The sequence below is a fragment of the Leguminivora glycinivorella genome, chromosome 22, assembly GCF_023078275.1.
Source record: "Leguminivora glycinivorella isolate SPB_JAAS2020 chromosome 22, LegGlyc_1.1, whole genome shotgun sequence".
Classification (NCBI taxonomy): domain Eukaryota; kingdom Metazoa; phylum Arthropoda; class Insecta; order Lepidoptera; family Tortricidae; genus Leguminivora; species Leguminivora glycinivorella.
In genome coordinates, this window is record NC_062992.1 from 2269955 (window position 1) to 2290965 (window position 21011).

Here is a 21011-nt window from a genome sequence, read left to right on the forward strand (position 1 = left end):
AGGGCGCCACCCGTAATACATTTGAAAAGACGTTAAAAGCCATCTATGCCGTAAAGAAAAAACTTTTTAAAAAGATTACCCGACTATTATTTACTTATTTTACATATTTTGTATTAAAATAAGAACATAATTTACTACCTAAGTAACTATTAAAAAAAATCAAAATAAAATTGTCTCAACTCTTGCAATTTTTTAGCAAATGCTAGCTTGGTAAAAAGTGTAGAATTGGAACTATTTTTTTTTTTAGCATAGCAACACTTAACTGTTCTCATACAAGTGTCAAAATAGTTACCACATACAATACGATTTAGATAGAAAATGGCGGCCTTATTACTAACCGACTTCAAAAAAGGAGGTTGATATTGTCTTCGGTTACCGCGATAGTTACTCATAAAGTTAATAATGCATGCACTAATGCTGTAAAACGAAACGCCGGGATGAACCGTGAATTCATTATACGCGATTTAATCCGTTTCCATAGTTTTAGTTCATAAGGAGGAGGTTCTCAATTCGATTGATTTTTTTTCTACTCTTTTTTGCCAGGCCAGTATGAGACAAAGGCGTCTTCGTGAATGAAACGGTGTAAGAATAATAATACAGTGCGGCTCTAACTTTTCTCCTTGTGTTTGTCTGAGGAAGGCCGCCGGCCCAGCAGATCGGGTTTGCAACATTTGTCCTCCTGAAACAAACATAACACTTTAATACAGTATCGGTCAAAAGTTTGAGTTCACCCTTTGATTTCGGTACAAATGAGTACTTTTGTACGATAATTATCTTCGGTTTGGTAGTCGAAATATGTTTTCAACTTATATTTATTGTTTTGTGGAGATTTGTTTTACTAGTTAGACACAATTCACGTACCTTTCTTTCACTAAAATCTAATAAACATGACGGCAAAATGCTAGTTATATTTATGGCCTTGCCTTTGCCACTAATTGAGACACATCTTTACACGAAACACAGTTTTAGCCAGATAATATAGGCCAAATAATTATTTAGCCTATAAGATTTGAGGGAAACAGATGTTAAAAAAATATAAATTGTTTACGAAACAAATTTTGACGTCTGAACTACAAAAAACTATCTCTCTAAAGCAGTCAATTGTACTGAAAACAAGGAGTGAACTTAAATTTTTGACCGGTACTGTAAGTGTAAGGTAGAAGACGACTATGGGATATGGGTTAAATTGTGGCGTAGGCGAGAGGCTGGCAACCTGTCACTGATGTCACAGTTTCGTTTTCTTTCAACCCCTTATTTGCCAAGAGTGGCACTGAAGCTTTAGTAGTTTCATGTGTTCTGCCTACCCCTTTACGGGATACAGGCGTGATTGTATGTATGTATGTAAGGTTTGAATGGACGCAAAGTGAAATCTTGGGTTTCAAAGCTCGTGCCTTGAAACCCGCGCAACGCACAGGATTCATTACATTCGTATGTTAAATAATCTAGTGAAACAATATTTACCATTACACCAAAACGAGGAAAATACATGGAACTAAATCGAATCTATGATTTTATAGTAGGTACATTACGATACAAGTGCGTAAAAAAGGAAGCTCGAAACGAGTGGCGATAAATTAAAACACGACCGAAGGGAGTGTTTTAAATCGACACGAGTTACGAATTTCCTTTTCGCACGTGTTGGATTTGCCATTATAATATTTAATAATTGTAACATTTTAAGGTACGTTTCTCTCAAACATTTAAATTTATGGCAATAATGTCGGTAGACAAAGAAACCGGGTCGGTCTGGCAAGTTTACCTGGACTGGTTATAAAAGGGACTGCTCGTCGGCGAGCAGTCACTTTTAGTTCTACCAGCGCCACGAACAGAGATAAGTACCTTAATCTGATTATATAATAATAATAATTGTCTGAATTAATTTATGAGATTATTTGAAGTACCTTAATCTGATTATTTAATAAATACCTGAATTATTTTTGAATTTATTCAATGAAAATTGTCTGAATTAATTTATGAAATGGATTAATGAAAATGTAATTAAAAAGTTAATGTTTTAGTGTTTCGTTATAAACAACTCTACAACGCTGTTTATGTCTGATTATTTAATAATAATTACCCGTATTTAACTATGAAAATTAATTAATGAAAACTACCTGAATAAATTGATGAAACTGACTAATGAAATTGTAATTAAAAATAAGCATATTTTACTATTTCATTATACGTAACTTAATAGTAACCATGTTTATGATTTTACTCCCTTGTTGAGTATTTGATGTGTTTCTAAAGAGTAAATATATAATTGGTGTCATTGCTTTATAACCAACGCAGTTTTATTATGTCCCATATTTGCTAATTGAATTACATATTTAAATTTATCCCAAAAACAAATTTAATTAGGATCGCTTAAATGGAGAATTGCCCGAATTGTAATACAAATAAATGTTTACAATTATTTTATCATATTAGTCACTTCAGGTCATATGACATTTGGGTAAAGCTAATTTGTTCTTCGGAGGTTAGTTATTTCGTCATATTAGTAGTCACTACAGGTCATATGACATTTGAGTAAAGCTAATTTGTTCCTTGGAAGTTAGTTACCTTTCTTGAAGTAAAAACGTTGATTATTATTTTGGACAAAAGGCTGCATATTATACACCTTTAACATACTCGGTCGCATAATTGAATTGATATGATCTCTCATACAAGCATAAAATAACAACGTTTCATTATATAACCAAAATACTAAATTCAGAAGTGGAGATACGTTTTACCTAGCCATCTTTTAACACTGTGAATTATTTCAGAGATAACGGATTGAAATCTGCTGACCAACTTTCATACCACCATTCGGAGTGAAGTTTCTTCGGGCTGCCGATACCACAACATTGTGCTTCCTACATTTGGTCCTACTAACAGCGATGATGGGGCTGCACGGCCGACGCATGGTGCACCGATTTCGGGACCTTCTGAAAACCTGAATGGACTGGCGTTGTTATGATCATTAAAGTCGGTAAGGCCCTGAGGGCTCTGCATTATCATGTAAAAAATCTTGCTTTAAAGAAATACTTTTGTACCCACTGTGTTTTAAACTGATTTTGTTTACTTATTACGGAACTGCAGTTAATCGAGCTAGTTATTGAAAGAGCTAGTGTTATGATTATGACATCTTGAATAAATAAATTACCTCGTATTAGATCATGTTGTTTAAAAGAAAAACAGTTAAATCCTGAAGAAAGGGTATAAAAGTCAGAACTGAACAATACAGGTTTAGAACAATACTGGTTTAGTTTCTTCCTTTGGGAATAAATTATATTTTGTTAATGACATAATTCGGTAAACAAGTTCTTGTTGTAAAGATTGTATTATGACACTACTGATCCGGAGTGATCCTATAACTGCGAAACAATATTTCGATTTTCGTATTGGTATAGGGTCTAAATCTCTGTATTGATCAACGTTTATTTTATTTTCCAAAAAATATTTTTAGCTATTTCTCTTGAGAAACACTAATTTGAAAATCACTAATATTTTTTTTTGTTTATGTATTTAGCAAAGTGGCAGTTTTCACTTAATAAATAAAAATTTGATACTAATAAGTGACTCAAGATCGATGTTTTTAAGCAAATATGTACGTTTCAAAAATCGTTTTCATTTTTTTTTAATACTCGCCTTTCAATTGTCCAATATTTGTTTTCGCTTACATTTTATAATGATTTTTCTCCACTTTGACCAGAATGAGACCTAAGTGGATTGCCATTATAATGAGATACAAAAAAATTGGCAATCGATATGTGATTTACTTTAGGTGGTTTCGTTGTTTATTTAACTATACTATACCAGAAACAAACAAATTAGTAAGTAATTAAACCTGCCTACCTACAAAAATGTCAAATTTAAAAGTTGTATATTAGTGTTTTCTTCGGATAGTGGCATGGCTTCAAAGTGAAAGTTATTGGGTTATTTAAATACAGTAGTTTAGTTACATACTTACCTACATCATAAAAAAAAATAGACTCAAAACTTGCTGCTAAAAATGCTGTGCTTATTTTAACCTGTTCCTGCCCACCATGTAGGTACAGTTTGAGGTATTGAAATTTAAACCAAATTATTTAATAAATATGGTAGACTTTCTTTACCTACCTAATTAATAAAAAAATAGATTCAAAACTTGCTACTATAAATACTGTGCTTATTCTAAGAAACGCTTGAACGTTTGTATCCCGCACTAACGTATTTCAAAATTATTTCACCAATTGCGGAGCAATAAAATCTACTTTTAGTACCCAACAGTAATGTTACACACACATCCCTATTGGTTTGAATTCAATTAACATTGAAACTTTTTCCAAGTAGCTGTTACTTCGGACAAATTACTGATCTGATAAATGATAAATCTATTTATCATCATTGCGAGTATGTTTACAATTTTGTCTTCTCTTTTCGTTGAGAAGTGACGATTAAGAAAGTCTGAGATTTTAACTCTACTTTCACGTTTGTGTGTCTGTTATCGCATATCTTAGGCTCAAATAAAGCTTAGGAATAAAGTTTTATTTATTTAAACTTTATTGCACAAATTAACAATAACAAGTACAAAAGGCGAACTTAACGCCTTAAGCCATTTTCTATCAGTCAACCATTGGGCAAAACAGAGATAGTTTGGTGGACGCCATTATAAAGCCAGTATGAGATTTTAATGATTAAATACAAGTTGATTCTATTATAAAATAAACATATATATAGATACAATAAATGAACTTACATACATATTAACATATACGTAGATAAATAAATGGACCTAGTGCAAATAAAGGCTTACGCAACTTGCTTTATAAAGAGAGTTTACTCTGTGCTTGCCTGGTTTTCGAGTTTGGGTAGATTAATATCTACAAAGAATTTTTATTGATTTCCGTTAATATTAGGGGACGGTTCTTTAGGTAAATTACAATTAATTTCTGTAAGAAAATATTGTCTTTTCTCTTACTGTTATCGAGTTATTTAGGGAATGAATTTAGTGGCTCAGTAAGCATAGTAATAAAGGCTGCCTTTGTAATTCCTTATCATTATTTATTGTTACATGTGTCGTCATTTACTTGAGACTGACTTTACTGTTTCTACGGGTCTCTCACATGATTGACAAATTTATAATGTATGAAAACGATTTAAAAAAAACCCTTTTTCTAATTTAATAAGTGATTTGCCGGGTGGTTCCTGATGGGGATCCTGGCGACTGTCAAATTTAACAAAAAAACACTGTGTTTTCATATCAGCGGGTTCGTATAAGTAATAAAATTAATTTGGTCTCCCAACAAGAAAGTCATTATTAAAAAAAGGAAAGCAAAAAAAAATAACATTAATAAATTAAATTATGAACAACAATACAAATCTCACAGAACAAGATTCTGCAAAAAAAAAAGGGTCACTAGGTAGGTACTTATTCATCTTTCATGCTGAGTAGAGTACCTACAGAAAATTGTGTGAATAGATTCAAATAAATAAGATTCTTTGGGAAAAGGGGCCATTTTCAAAATATAACTGTATAAATAAGTGGGCGATTCTATATGCTTCTTTTCCTGATTATTCGTCACGTTTATGCTTTACTTCTCAAGATAGCTCATTACATAGTTAATATGTGATACTGTAATGCTTAATAAAAAGCGTACCTAATGGACCAACAATGTTCTGCTGCCTGAAACATTATTTAGTTTGAGCTAGATTTATTTATTTCATTAAAAATATATATTTCCGATCTTCCTTTCCGTATGTCGTCTTTGTTACTTTTATATGCCTTTTTAGTAGTTCTGCTACTGTATATTTAGATATGTATGTGTGTATATATAATATAAATTTAACGTATTTAATTGACACTATCTATATTCACGATGTCCGCAACCAGTATGCTGTCCCGCATACCTCGCTGGCTCCGCAGAAAACCAGCGCCGTTGACACGCCTGTCGTGTCAGCTGCATTGCTGAGTGGAGACCATTTCGGCCTCTCATTTCTACTTCTACTGTGTTGTTTTGTTTAAGTCTTTGTATTTCTATTTCTGATGTTTGTAGTGATGTATTGGCTGAATAAATGAATTCTATTCTATTCTATTCTATAATAAATATATTAGGTATACTATTTACTGAAAACCGTTGCTGATAAAGCGATATTTACCATGTAATAAGCTACGAATAAAGGAACATGAGTTTTCAGTTTGTACGGCATTTGCATCTTACATGACATGCCCTTCATAAAATATTATGTCGTTAGGTCAGACTGGCCGAGCTGTTTGGAAGATATAATAATATTCACACTTGTTGATTGATCGTTAAGTAATCAGAAATAAATATATAGCTCGATTAATTGAAGTCCTATGATACTGTATCTTTTTACAGTACAATACAAAGATAAAAACATTTTGTGATAAAACTTGATGAAAGATATACCTATCGATGATGCTATATCTGTAAAGAAAATGTAAAATAGTATACAAAATGGTAAATGGCCATATTAAGTGCGGATTATCTTAAAGCATTCCGCAAAAAAGCTGGCTATATTTATTGTGTACTTGCTATACTGTTACATCAATTTAAGGTTACAATAAATAACTGAAAAAAAGGTAGCTTTTTTTTGCCGATTGCTTTAAGTCCGGATTAGCCGTGTTGGATATATACGTATGTAATAAAATGTGTAATATATATTATATACTATGTATAATTGACAACGTTTCAAAATTTTCAGTGTCCATAAGTCGAAAACCATTTCGAGATATATTAATATTTTTTTTTCCCCGTATTTTTAGAATAAAAAAAAAAATCTTAAAAAATAGTTTAATGGGGAAGTGACGTCAATAGCTGATTTAGAGCTGTCACTATAACAAAAAAACTTCCAGTTAGGAAGTCACTTGAGTTTGACAGTGACACTTGACAGTCAGACATACCGGACTGTTTAACTTTTTTTTTGGAAATGATTTTGTCGTTTTCTTAGGTGTATGAAACAACACATATGAAGTCATAAAGCTGTGTCTTCTTAAGCTCTTTCTGCTCGATGTAGTAATAAGGGATTTTCTCATTAAAATAGCAGTTTTTGGAAAAATTAAAAAATACGTGTATCTTTTAGTATTGAGTTCTTTCAAACCAAACAATAAAAAGTAGTACTCAAAAATATGAAATGTTGTCAATTGTATATATACTGCTGGTCGGTTATGTGTCTGATGATTGCTTGACGTCATGGTGCAGCAGGTGACGGAGCTTTCATGCCAGGGCACATAGCTACAAAAATACTGTTGGTCGGTTGTGTGTCTGATGATTGCTCGACGTCATGTCGCAACAGGTGACGGAGCTTTCATGCCAGGGCCCACAGCTACAAAAATACTGTTGGTCGGTTGTGTGTCTGATGATTGCTCGACGTCATGTCGCAACAGGTGACGGAGCTTTCATGCCAGGGCCCACAGCTACAAAAATACTGTTGGTCGGTTGTGTGTCTGATGATTGCTCGACGTCATGTCGCAACAGGTGACGGAGCTTTCATGCCAGGGCCCACAGCTACAAAAATACTGTTGGTCGGTTGTGTGTCTGATGATTGCTCGACGTCATGTCGCAACAGGTGACGGAGCTTTCATGCCAGGGCCCACAGCTACAAAAAATGCTGGTCGGTCACAAGTCTGATGTTTGCCTGGCTTCACGGGCAGCAGGTGATGGGGCTTACATGACAAGGCTTGTGGCTACTTAGTGTTAGAGTTAGATTAAGATATATAATTATGTAAATACTTTTGTACTTCGAGATCGAAGTACTTGTCAGTATGGCCGTGTTGGATTTGCCATTATAATATTTAATAATTGTAACATTTTAAGGTACGTTTCTCTCAAACATTTAAATTTATGGCAATAATGTCGGTAGACAAAGAAACCGGGTCGGTCTGGCAAGTTTACCTGGACTGGTTATAAAAGGGACTGCTCGTCGGCGAGCAGTCACTTTTAGTTCTACCAGCGCCACGAACAGAGATAAGTACCTTAATCTGATTATATAATAATAATAATTGTCTGAATTAATTTATGAGATTATTTGAAGTACCTTAATCTGATTATTTAATAAATACCTGAATTATTTTTGAATTTATTCAATGAAAATTGTCTGAATTAATTTATGAAATGGATTAATGAAAATGTAATTAAAAAGTTAATGTTTTAGTGTTTCGTTATAAACAACTCTACAACGCTGTTTATGTCTGATTATTTAATAATAATTACCCGTATTTAACTATGAAAATTAATTAATGAAAACTACCTGAATAAATTGATGAAACTGACTAATGAAATTGTAATTAAAAATAAGCATATTTTACTATTTCATTATACGTAACTTAATAGTAACCATGTTTATGATTTTACTCCCTTGTTGAGTATTTGATGTGTTTCTAAAGAGTAAATATATAATTGGTGTCATTGCTTTATAACCAACGCAGTTTTATTATGTCCCATATTTGCTAATTGAATTACATATTTAAATTTATCCCAAAAACAAATTTAATTAGGATCGCTTAAATGGAGAATTGCCCGAATTGTAATACAAATAAATGTTTACAATTATTTTATCATATTAGTCACTTCAGGTCATATGACATTTGGGTAAAGCTAATTTGTTCTTCGGAGGTTAGTTATTTCGTCATATTAGTAGTCACTACAGGTCATATGACATTTGAGTAAAGCTAATTTGTTCCTTGGAAGTTAGTTACCTTTCTTGAAGTAAAAACGTTGATTATTATTTTGGACAAAAGGCTGCATATTATACACCTTTAACATACTCGGTCGCATAATTGAATTGATATGATCTCTCATACAAGCATAAAATAACAACGTTTCATTATATAACCAAAATACTAAATCACGTGTATCGTACGACGTTTTTCAGTACAGATGGCCGTCCGAAGTTTCGACCTGGCATATAATGAACCACTTCTCGCACTAGTGCGTAAAAAAAACACCATCTGTACTGAAATAGTACATTACGATACAAGTGCGTAAAAAAGGAAGCTCGAAACGAGTGGCGATAAATTAAAACACGACCGAAGGGAGTGTTTTAAATCGACACGAGTTACGAATTTCCTTTTCGCACGTGTATCGTACGACGTTTTTCAGTACAGATGGCCCTCCGAAGTTTCGACCTGGCATATAATGAACCACTTCTCGCACTAGTGCGTAAAAAAAAACACCATCTGTACTGAAATAGTACATTACGATACAAGTGCGTAAAAAAGGAAGCTCGAAACGAGTGGCGATAAATTAAAACACGACCGAAGGGAGTGTTTTAAATCGACACGAGTTACGAATTTCCTTTTCGCACGTGTATCGTACGACGTTTTTCAGTACAGATAGCCCTTCGAAGTTTCGACCTGGCATACAATGAACCACTTCTCGCACTAGTGCGTAAAAAAACACCATCTGTACTGAAAACAAAATTACGAATCATTCTTCATTTAAAAGACAATTCTACTAGCCAGCCCGGCTATTATGCTTCCAATTTTATCACTTATCTATTACGTGGATAAAGCATCCGTCAAGTTTTGGCAAGTATGTCAGTGTGAGAGTGATATGTCTTATCCACGTTGATAAGTGATAAAATTGGAAGCTAGCCCTGCAGTTTAGGGGGGTTACCATGACGTGCTAAAGCCGTTCAGTTTAGGTTGAGAGAGAGGGACGGAGCTATGTAACTGCTATAGCTGTGTCCCTTTCTCTCAACTTAAACTGAACGTCTTTAGTACGTCATGGTAACCCCCCAGGACATAGAGTTAAAATTTGTATGAAATTACTTTGTTGTACCTCTGTGGACTTTTTTTTTACGAATCACTGTTTAGCCCTATGGTTGTTTGGTAAATAATGCTTTACTAAATAAATAAAATGCAACTTTCTTATCTGTGTCGATGAATCATGAGAGTTTTACCAGCTGGTGTGGTGAAAAGGAATAACTCACTGGCTCGCTGGAGTCTCCAGTGTCGCTAGAAGAGTCTGTGCAGAAGCAACACCGCACTGGCAGGGTCGCCATGTGATGGGGGGGGGGGACAACTCGCTTGTATCGAAGATAGGCTTATTCTGTCTTATGTTACATATTTGCTTCTTAGGATGAGGTGAAGCAGTGTGAGTGAAGTGTTGCGCCACATATCGCTCAGCGCTGTTTATAAAGAAGTGACTCACTGGCTCGAGTCTCCGGTGTCGCTGAAAGAGTGTACCGTAGTGCCGCAGCATCGAGCAACTGCGGCACTACGGCCCGCACTGGCAGGGTCGCCATGTGATGTGGGCATGGCACCCAGCTCAGCGTCACATGGTACTCGGTTTGTTTATAAAGAAGTGACTCACTGGCCCGCTGTCGCTGGATTCTCCAGTGTCGCTAGAAGAGTCGGTGCCGTAGTGCCGAAGCCCTGGCAGCACGCCCACACACCGCATGACGCCCACTCATCGCCACATGACACACACTCAGCGCCACATAGCGCACACTCAGCGCCAATGACGCACACTCAGCGCCACATGACACACACTCAGCGCCACACGGCATTCACTCAGCGCCACATGGCGTACACTCAGCGCCACATGGCACTCGGTTTGTTTATAAAGAAGTGACTCACTGGCTCGCTGTCGCTGGATTCTCCGGTGTCGCTGGAAGAGTCGGTACCGTAGTGCCGGAGCCCTGGAAGTACGCCCACACACCGCATGGCGCCCAGCTCTTCGCCAGTGGCAGGCACGCTGGAATAAGTCAATTGTGTCACAAGGGAGCAAAATGACATATTCAGGGTGAGAATGTTTGCTTATATTCTATGATGAGATGATTTTTTTTTTCGATTCAATGACTTGTTTTTTTTAACTGTGACACATAGATTTGTATGATGTATTTCAGTAATTCACGAAAAGTTTGTACATTTGGATCACGTCTCCGATTTTGATAAAAATTGTTAAGCTGATAGTCTATGATGCTGAAAAGGATCCACTAGGTTTCTCAAAATGTCCCAGGTAGTTGGTATGAAACCAAAACTACATCAAAATCAAAGACGTGATCCAAATGTACAAACTTTAAGTTTGTATGTTTAGTGTAGTCTTAGGCACTGATTCCACCAAAAGCGAGAGAAACGAACAAAAGATAATTGCTTCCGTGTAAATAAAAGAGTCGGTAGTGTTGAAAGTATAAAAAGTTAAAGTTTTTTTTTTTTATACTACATCGGTGGCAAACAAGTATACGGCCCGCCTGATGTAAAGCGGTCACCGTAACCTATGGACGCCTGCAACTCAAACAGTGTCACATGCGCGTTGCCACCCCATTAGAAACTTGTACATTCCCTTTTGCTGTGTTAAGTACACAGCAAAAAGGAGTGTACAAGTTCCAAGGAGAGTTCGGGTTGCCGACGACTCAAAGGACAATAAACGGAACAAGTTAGTTCCGTAAGTCCTCCCGTCATCAGCACACCGCACCCTCGTTGAGCTCTGGCAACCTTACTCACCGACAGGAACACAACACTATGAGTAGGGTCTAGTGCTATTTGGCTACGGTCTTCTGTAAGGCGGAGGTACTACCCCAGTTGGGCTCTGCTCTAGATTCGAACGAGACGATACTTTCGAGTATTTGTAAATTTACGTTTCCTTTCTAAACTTTTACCTGTCTGTGACATTATTGGTGTTATTCTTGGCCGGCGGAGGCGCGGCGCCTTTCTCTGCCTCCAGCTCGCTTGCTTTACGTTTCCTGACGACCACCTATCAAACAAACACTTTATGATTTTTGTATTACAGAATGGTTTAAATTACGTCGCAAAATACTTTTACCAGGTTTGGGGCCATCTAAGGCAGCGTCCCCACTTAAACCGCGTAAGACACGCCCCCAGGCGGCGCGGCGCGCGCCACACCGCCTGGGGCGCGTCTTACGTCCTTCTTATACAAAATGTACTGAGGAGACGTTTTTTGAATTACATTCAGGCGGCGTGGCGGAGACGTCGCCGTGTAATAACAAAATATGTTATTATAGATAAGGATGGGCAGCGTCACGGGATGAGGTGAATTCAAATGATAGGCACGAGTAGTAAAGCGTAAAGTAATGAATCTCAATCAATTCCATTTCATTTATTGTATAAAGGTGTGCCTATATATACATGTCTGGGTTGTCGCTGACCAAGCAATATGCGTTATGTCGCAGTAAACCATTGTGTTACTGCTAAACACGGAAAGTGGCTAATATGGCATTACAATGCGTCTTATTTTATTTTATTTATTTAATCAAAAAAGTAACACAGCATTATAGTTTACACTAAGGCACTGTGAAATTACAAAATACAAAACAAGACATAAACGATAAATATTACAAAAAAGAATACAAATTAAACATTAGATTTGGGCGACGACGTAACAGCGTGGCTCCGTTGCGTCGTCTGATTCTGAGTGTGGATGGTCCTTAAAAAGCATATTTTGTTCTCGACCTATGTTTTACATGAGACTATATTTATATTCATCCCCGGTGGAGACATACAGGTACATCAGTTTGTAGGTAGACGGTGCACAGAATTCGACGCTAAGCGCAACGAGCTAAAAGCCAGAGCACCTGTGGCTATATCCATACTAATATTATAAATGGGAAAGTGTGTGTGTCTGTTTGTTTGTCCGTCTTTCATGGCAAAACGGAGCGACGAATTGACGTGATTTTTAAGTGGAGATAGTTGAAGGGATGGAGAGTGACATAGGCTACTCGTCTCTTTCTAACGCGAGCGAAGCCGCGGGAAAAAGTTAGTTACATATAATTATATCGGAGGGTAGAGTGTGGTCGCCCATTCGTAGCAAAAATTGGCGACGTCAGTTACTTGAGAGCATACCAGCGACGCTCTCAACCGTAAAACGCAGTCGCCGTAGCCAAAAAGGGCTATTATTACATACATACATATATAGAAACTGTGGCATTGCAGTGACAGGTTGCCAGCCTCTCGCCCACACCACAATTTAACCCATATCTCATAGTCGCCTTCTACGACACCCACGGGAAGAAAGGGGGTGGTGAAATTCTTAACCCTATACCCTATGGGGCTATTATTGTTGTTAAGTATTCTTGTTGTTGGTTATCCAATGGCACCCTATAGGTGCATAGGGCCTCCACAAGATCCTTCCACGCCTTTCTATCTTGAGCCATAGCCTTGGCCGCCATCGCCTTGATATCAGTAAAAAAAAGTAAAAAGTAAAAATATTCATTTACCAAAATGAATCAATTTACAGTAACAGTGGGCAGTGACTCCCACACTAAGCTGAGCCTGTATCGTGGACACAGAACTTAATTTAGATAGAAGAAACAAATTCATATATTTGTATAGGGGCCGAGCGTGTCAAATTTTGTACTGAAGTTGATTCTTGCCTGTAATTTTAAATATGTCTCAGGCTCTTGATTGTTCATAATTTTTGTGTTGTTGCAATTGAATATCACGTAACGAGGCATTTTTTATGTTTTGGTTGACTTCAACTTACAAAAATTGACGCCCGAAAGCTGCAAGCTGCGAGTAAAGACGGACAACTCAGTGGATTTCACTGAGTTCATTTGACACGCTAAGTAGATACGTTTGCTTGATCTATGGTATATATGACATCTGTGATCGTGGAAGTCGTTAACATTTACATTGTTTTCAAAAGACATAGCGGCTTAAAAAAAAAATTACAAAAGGCATGCTGACTTAGGAGGACTAATGTACACTTAAAGCTACAAAACAGTATGAATGAACTTATTTGACATACCCCTTGGAGCTTGTTCCTCTGTTGCTGCGCGGGCGTCGTGCGCGCCGGCGCCAGTTGCGCGCGCAGCCTCGTCAGCTCTTCACTTTCGGCCAATGTTGACACGCGCTCTCTAACAACACAAACTTTGTATTAACATAAACATAAATGTCAATTCTCGCACCAATGAGTTTTTTTTTATACTAAAGGCAAACAAGCATACGGCCCGCCTGATGTAAAGCGGTCACCGTAACCTATGGACGCCTGCAACTCAAACAGTGTCACATGCGCGTTGCCACCCCATTAGAAACTTGTACACTCCCCTTTGCTGTGTTAAAACAGCAAAAAGGAGTGTACAAGTTCTAAGGAGGGTTCGGGGTCGGAGAGTTTTTCGTAATTTAGGACCCCTTTAGACGGTTCGAGAACTCGCATACGAGTTTGATTACATTGCGGTATTTGAGGGCTGTGCAAAATTATATGTAACTAACAGGCCGCAATGTAACGAAAATCGCATGCGAGTTCGCACGCCGTCTAAATCAGGCCTTATGTGCGAAATGTCATTTGATATTTGTCAGTCGCTTTTCGGTGAAGGAGAACATCGTGAGGAAACCGGACTAATTCCAGTAAGGTCTAGTTTACCCTTCGGGTTGGAAGGTCAGATGGCAGTCGCTTTCGTAAAAACTAGTGCCTACGACAAATCTTGGGATTAGTTGTCAAAGCGGACCCTGGGCTCCCACGAGCCTAGACAAATGCCGGGACAACGCAAGGAGGATGATGAATCATAAATGTCATAATGACTTTCTAATGATTTTTTGCCATAATGATTTTTTTTCTTTTAATGATTGCCAAATTATCATTAGTCATCATACTGAAATGGCGAACTTTCCAGAGTTTTCATTAAGGTCATGATAGATTGGTTAACTTTGTTTTATGGCAATCCTGAAAAGTGCGTTTCCTCAGTGTTTCCAGAGAAAACACAAATTATGACTAACGAAAATTATCGTTATTTTAGGGCCGTGAAAGAAGATTGCATGCGGATTAGATAATAATATTAACTTTACCTTTTACAAGAACACTGGCAAGCAAGTACAGGTTCGTTCAAGTTCAAAGTGAGGGTATCTGCGATTCCCATTGTAAAAATCGAGTAACTTAGTGTTGCTACATTTCAATGTACGATTCGATTTAAGAGGGCTTTCGTGTTAAAAATAGTGAAATCGCAACCGAGCGCTCGATCATACCGTGTGTGGTATCAAATTAAAGGGCTTTGCGAGTAGTTTATAAATATATATCACATTATAGGACTTTTTCTACTTGGTCTAACAAAATATGAGAAAATGTCCAAAAGTGGTAATAATTGTACCGGTGAAGGCTCGTTTTCAAAAAATTGGCAAAAATCAATAATAGCAATGTATTAATCACTAAGGCATAACAGCAATTTAAGTAAACGTTGCAGATTAATTTAGTACAAAACTTGCTTCGATGTGATGTAGATTTTCAAAGAAATTGTCACTTAATTTTTGGTAATTTCTGAAAAAAATTGAATTCGCCTTAGGCTAGTTTACTCTTTTTCAAAAACTTAAAATAAAATTCTAGTCTGAAATGATTGTGGTACAGGATATACGAATTATAAATTTACCCGTTTTAATATTCAAAATTGTCCAAATTTTACAAATAAGATCGACTGATTCAGCTCTATACGTGCGTTTTTCTAAACGTGCATTAGAGAAAAATTCATAATTAATTTAGTGAGTTAGTTTTCAAAAATCCAGTCTTATAAAAATCAAGATAATAAGATGCTCTAACTGGAACTTGAATTAAATAAATCTATTGGATAACGGAAAATGTAGTATTTCACCGACTAAAACTATCAATTTTACATTATTTTGACGTTTTTTTTGAAAGCAGCCTTAAGTAATCAAATATCGATTTACATTTCTATTATGTTAATGTGATTGATTTTTGTAAATAGGTACATAATAATTATAATTCATTAAAATCAACAAAAATGTGGACAACGATACATTATGACTTAAGACTTAACTATATAAAACCAATAGAGACCCTAATGTATATTTTAAGTGGAATAAGACCTTATTTAAAGCAAAAGTGAAGTAAATGGCGAATAAAGCAATACCTGAACTCCTGCATCTCCTTCTGTTCCTGCATGGAGATCTGCTGCGCTGCCTTGGCTTTACTGCGCTCCACTAGATCCAGGAATCCTACTTCGTCGTCATCCAGCCCTCGGATCATGTTTTCTGAACATAAATAATAAATATCGGGAAGACCATACACAGATCTTAGCCCCAAACTAAGCAAAGCTTGTACTATGGGTGCTAAGCGACGATATACATACTTAAATAGATAAATACATACTTGTATACATAGAAAACACCCATGACTATAACATTATAACATTTATACATTTTATAACAAACTAGCTTTCGCCCGCGGCTTCCCTCGCGTTAGAAAGAGAAACAGTAGCCTATGTAACTCTCCATCCCTTCAACTATCTCCACTTAAAAAATCACGTCAAATCGTCGCTCCGTTTTGCCGTGAAAGACGGACAAACAAACAGACACACACACACACACTTTCCCATTTATAATATTGGTATGGACTAGCTTTTGGCCGCGGCTTCGCTCGCGATAGAAAGAGACAAACAGTAGCCTATGTCACTCTCCATCCCTTCAACTATCTCCACTTAAAAAAATCACGTCAATTCGTCGCTCCGTTTTGCCGTGAAAGACGGACAAACAGACATACACACTTTCCCATTTATAATATTAGTATGGATTTTTTAATAGATTATATATATATTTTTTATATATATTATGTAGAAGAACATTGTTACATACTTAGTTTGTGAGCCTCCTCATACTCGGCATCTTTCCTCATTTTCTGTTCCTCCAGTCGCTGGTACAGGGGCCTGGTGTCATAGGGCTCTTCTGGGGCCTCTGAAAATTACATAAAGTTGGATTATTATTATATTATTGACTACTGACCAAGACTCACAAATGTTTGACCAATCTTTAACCCAATTAAATTGGAATATCTATGCTTTACTTGCCACAAGAAAAGCCCACAGCTCTGTAGATGGGAAGACGAAATAAAGCTAACAGCGGGACCATTCTGGAGAAGAGCAACCATGGACAGGACACACTGGAGACACAGAGGAGGCCTTTGCCAGGAGGCAAATTGAGTAATGAGTGAAATATAAAATTAAAAACCCACATATGAAACTTAACTTTAATCAGGCCTATCCCACTCACGCATGTAGGTATCAAACTGTAAGTACCCCTTGCGAGGGGCAAATCAGTGGGGCCTCACAGGCGAGCGGTGACGCACGCGCGAGAATTGTTCGTCGCATACCTATGAACTTATTCGACCGCTGTCATATAATTGGTTTTTAGAGGTTTTCTGTACTTGTACTAATAAGTATTCTGTGCTTTAATGCCAAATTGAGAAGTCAAACTTAACTTAGAACTCGGTAATAAACGCTATTTAACTTTTTTAATTTAATTATCTATGCTCTACTATTCAGTAGACATTTATTAACTTCACGCATTGGTCCCATAATAAATCATACAATATTCGACTTAAAATCGGCAAAAAAAAAAATTTATTAACTTCACTAAATTTACAGGTCACTTCTAGAAAGTAAGAAAGTACTACAGGTTCAAATTTGTATGAAGTTAAGTTTTTTTGCATTCTTGTAAATAAAATGCAACTTTCTTATCCATTTTCCAACAATCAAGAGAGCCTTTACCAGTGAGTGTGGTGAAAAAAATGTTATTACTGTTTAGTTTGCCAAATATATATATTTTTTTAATATTATAGGACATTCTTACACAGATTGACTGAGGCCCACGGTAAGAATAAGAATAAGAATAAGAAAGCTTTATTGCCTTATACATACAGTTACAACAAAATACATGCAATTATTAAAAACTATTACAGGTGAGTTATATCTATTAATCTAGTGAGTAAAGGGATAATTTTTTTTTTTTTGTATTGGGCAAAGGGTTTCGGTCTCAGTGTGTGCCGGGACAAGATGCCCGGCACTGGTTTTCAAACCGAGTAAGCTCAAGAAGGCTTGTGTTGTGGGTACTCAGACAACAATATATATAATATATAAATACTTATATACATAGAAAACATCCATGACTCAGGAACAAATATCTATGGCATCTATGCTCATCACACAAATGAATGCCCTTACCGGGATTCGAACCCGGGACCGTAGTTGGCGGGGTCACTACCGACTGCGCCAGACCGGTCGTCATCTATCTGTTTACTTACAATCTAAATGCATTATCACAAATCCCTGTGTTTATATTGTACTTTTGCAGGACGCCAGAACGAAACAGAAACTGATGATAGCGTTTAAAATAGCAAGTATTAAATTTTTACTATACTGATCACTCACCTCACAGTTGATGCATTGATAAAGAAATTACGCATAAAATTTAAAATACTCATATGACTTTTATCATTTACAGGGTTTCATATAAGACGAAATAATAATATACTCTTGAATACCATTTGAGTTTTTGGGTAGAAGTATTATGTTCTGATCATCAATAACAAACACATTGAATGAGAACCAAAACAATATTGGCAAACTAGTTCACCTTTGGGCTGGTCTTCCGTTCGAACCTTGTCCCATTCTTCTTGGCGACGACGTCTTTGTTCCAATATTTCAGATTCAGATATAAATCCGGAACTCATTATCCTTAATTTTCACAAAGAAATAGGCAAATGAAACCACCAAAACGAATCTTTATTTCAGTATTGCTAACCTAACTTTTTTTTCTTTTCCTCGTCAATGTTATTTAATTGATTACGTTTATGAGCATTGCTACAGATATGGCAATCAAATGTATTAGAAAATGAATATGAAACTAGAAAATCTCCCGATTTCAATTTACGATAAAGACGTGCAAATTATAAATTCAATGAAAATAACACAAAATATAATAGATGTAATATTTAAAAGATATTAAAATATTATTAATAAACATTTCAATCGTATGGTCGCAACATTCCTTGCGAACGTCAAGCAATAGCGTTTACGAAGCCTGTTTTTGTTGTAATTTAATAATGTTATGATGATATACAAACCTTGGTTGTAAGTGGTTTTAATCATAAACTGTTTCATTTTACTACGTAATCAAAATAATTCTAACACACAATTGATTACATTAAGAGATATGTTTATATACTTAATCAAAAAAATGTCACAACTTTGTTTGTTAGATAGCTAGCTCTCTAAATTTGTGGTCACTTGTAGCTGTCAATGTCATTGTCATGTAATTTCTTACAAGTTCTGCAAGTTCACGACGAACTGAGTTGTACCGGTTGGGAATTATTACAATTATTTGCATAGAACTTTTAAACAACGTAAATTGTTATTGCTCTTCTATTTCCACACATAAACCCACTATGGCAGACGTAGAAAACAAGGAAGATCTCGTCGAAGACGGAAAAAACAAAATGAATGTTAAATGCAAATTCTGCAGCTCTAAAATTCTAGACAAAAAATCGGCTAATTATATCACGCAAGAGGTGCGTTTCAGTTCTTTACAAATTGAATTTTATATTAGGATTTTATTTTGGGATTTTTGACATATCAGTTTTATATACCTTATTACTTTTCAAATTACTACAAATGTTTAAATTATGATAATGTTTTTTAAGCATTACTATTGTGTACATACAACCTTGCTTTGCCCTAACAGGGCCCATGTGAAACAAGCTATTGACTGTAACACCTATAATTATTACCATGGTTGCAATAAAGGATTATGATTATGATTATGATTACTACAGCATTTTTGTGGTGAAATTAGTAATATATCACTTATCACTCGCGAACAAGTTAAAACAACAATATTAATTGAGCTTGTATTCGTCCCACTGCTGGGCTGAGCACAGGCCTCAGGAGGGGGAGTGCAGATTAAAATATACATACATACATAGAATCACGCCTGTATCCCATGAAGGGGTAGGCAGAGCGCATGAAACTACTCAAGTTTTAGTGCCACTCTTGACAAATAAGGGGTTGAAAGAAAACGAAACTGTGACAACTGTGTGTGTGTGTGTGAGGTTTTTTTTTTTTTTTTAATAGCCTATATGGTGTCCCACTGCTGGGCAAAGGCCTCCCCTTCCTTTCTCCAGTCCTCACGGCATCAAACCCTGTGTGAGGTTAATGTAAAAATTTTGTTTTTCAGATGGCATTGCCTTTGATGCAGCAAGACAATAACCGGAAGGAGGGTGAGATTCAGAATGAAACAGTGAGCGAGTTCTATCATGTAGAAAACATGTATACATTCGAAAACATCGGTTTTACACACACAGTTGACAACTACAAATATTTGAGTTGTGCAGACTGTGATGCTGGGCCAGTGGGGTACTACGACATGAATACTAAGCAGAGCTATGTCGCGTTGTCGAGAATTGTACATTCCTAGGAATTTGTAGTTAATAAAAATTTGATACTAACAGTGCATTTCACACTTACGAAGTGCTTTTGCTTTGTATGACAAGTACTTCAACATTATCAGACACATAATCATAGTCTTAGTGTTTTCAGAAGTATTAGAAAAATCATTTCCTAGGAGATTCTTGTGGAATGCCTCTAATGCCCATCTTGAAATTGATGGAAAGAGAATTGTATTCAAAGCTTATACTTACATATGATTCTGATTGTCATATGATGCTGAATTTTGATGATTGCAAATGAAATATTTAGTGTATATTACGGTGGAGCGAAAAAACACTTTTCTGGAATTAGCAAACCTAATAGTTATCAATCAATGCCCCTTAGTCTATGAAGCCTTTGTGCAAATTTTCAGCTTCTTAAATCAACATCTTCTGCCTCCGCATTAGGTTTGAAATTTTGAAAATCTCATACAAACCTGAAAATTCAACTTTTAGATAAAAAATGTTTTTCGGCAGTATTATGTTTAGTATACATTATTGATATTGACAAGAAACTACCAAAAATTGCGAAAATAGCGTTAAAAATCGCCAATTTTCAGTATTTTAGCGGCTATTTTGGCGAATGTACTGAAACTAGACAAACTTTGGCGATTCTTAACTATTAGGTTTGCTAATTCCAGAAACGTGTTTTTTCGCTCTACCCTATTGTATATGTTAACCCTTGGAGTGCTAGACAGTGCTCCTGACCAAATAACATCATGAAATCCGAATCAATATAATAAAAATTCCAACTACTCACTAATTATGTATACTGCCACTTTAATGTACCTACCAGCAGCGGCTGGTCCATACAAGCCGATTCCCACCGGCTTGCCTAAAATTGATTACTAGTAAAAAGTA

General features: G+C 36.2%; 2 protein-coding genes across 2 annotated transcripts; one reads left to right on the forward strand and one right to left on the reverse strand.

The window, feature by feature from the left end:
* Positions 1 to 266: 266 nt before the first annotated feature.
* LOC125237985 (PSME3-interacting protein-like) lies at positions 267 to 18483 on the reverse strand. Its single transcript, XM_048145247.1, has 7 exons — positions 18302 to 18483; positions 16526 to 16624; positions 15805 to 15925; positions 13695 to 13803; positions 11590 to 11684; positions 10568 to 10685; positions 267 to 679 (listed from the first exon to the last, which is right to left on the reverse strand). Exons 1-7 carry the CDS (start codon positions 18396 to 18398, stop codon positions 608 to 610), a joined length of 711 nt encoding a protein of 236 aa, XP_048001204.1. The 5' UTR covers positions 18399 to 18483; the 3' UTR covers positions 267 to 607.
* A 516-nt stretch (positions 18484 to 18999) lies between these two features.
* Positions 19000 to 20545, forward strand: LOC125237928 (guanine nucleotide exchange factor MSS4 homolog). The gene is made up of 2 exons (XM_048145170.1): positions 19000 to 19235; positions 19901 to 20545. Exons 1-2 carry the CDS (start codon positions 19113 to 19115, stop codon positions 20138 to 20140), a joined length of 363 nt encoding a protein of 120 aa, XP_048001127.1. The 5' UTR covers positions 19000 to 19112; the 3' UTR covers positions 20141 to 20545.
* Positions 20546 to 21011: the final 466 nt, after the last annotated feature.

Bases quoted from the DNA above. Each gene is read 5' to 3' on its own strand.
- LOC125237928 (XM_048145170.1), top strand. From the start codon at position 19,113: ATGGCAGACGTAGAAAACAAGGAAGATCTCGTCGAAGACGGAAAAAAC. The intron at 19,236-19,900 runs GTGCGTTTCAGT...TTTGTTTTTCAG, and splicing joins CTAATTATATCACGCAAGAG to ATGGCATTGCCTTTGATGCA.
- LOC125237985 (XM_048145247.1), bottom strand. From the start codon at position 18,398: ATGAGTTCCGGATTTATATCTGAATCTGAAATATTGGAACAAAGACGT. The intron at 15,926-16,525 runs GTATGTAACAAT...ATTTATGTTCAG, and splicing joins TGAGGAGGCTCACAAACTAA to AAAACATGATCCGAGGGCTG. The intron at 13,804-15,804 runs GTATTGCTTTAT...TTGTGTTGTTAG, and splicing joins AAGGAGATGCAGGAGTTCAG to AGAGCGCGTGTCAACATTGG.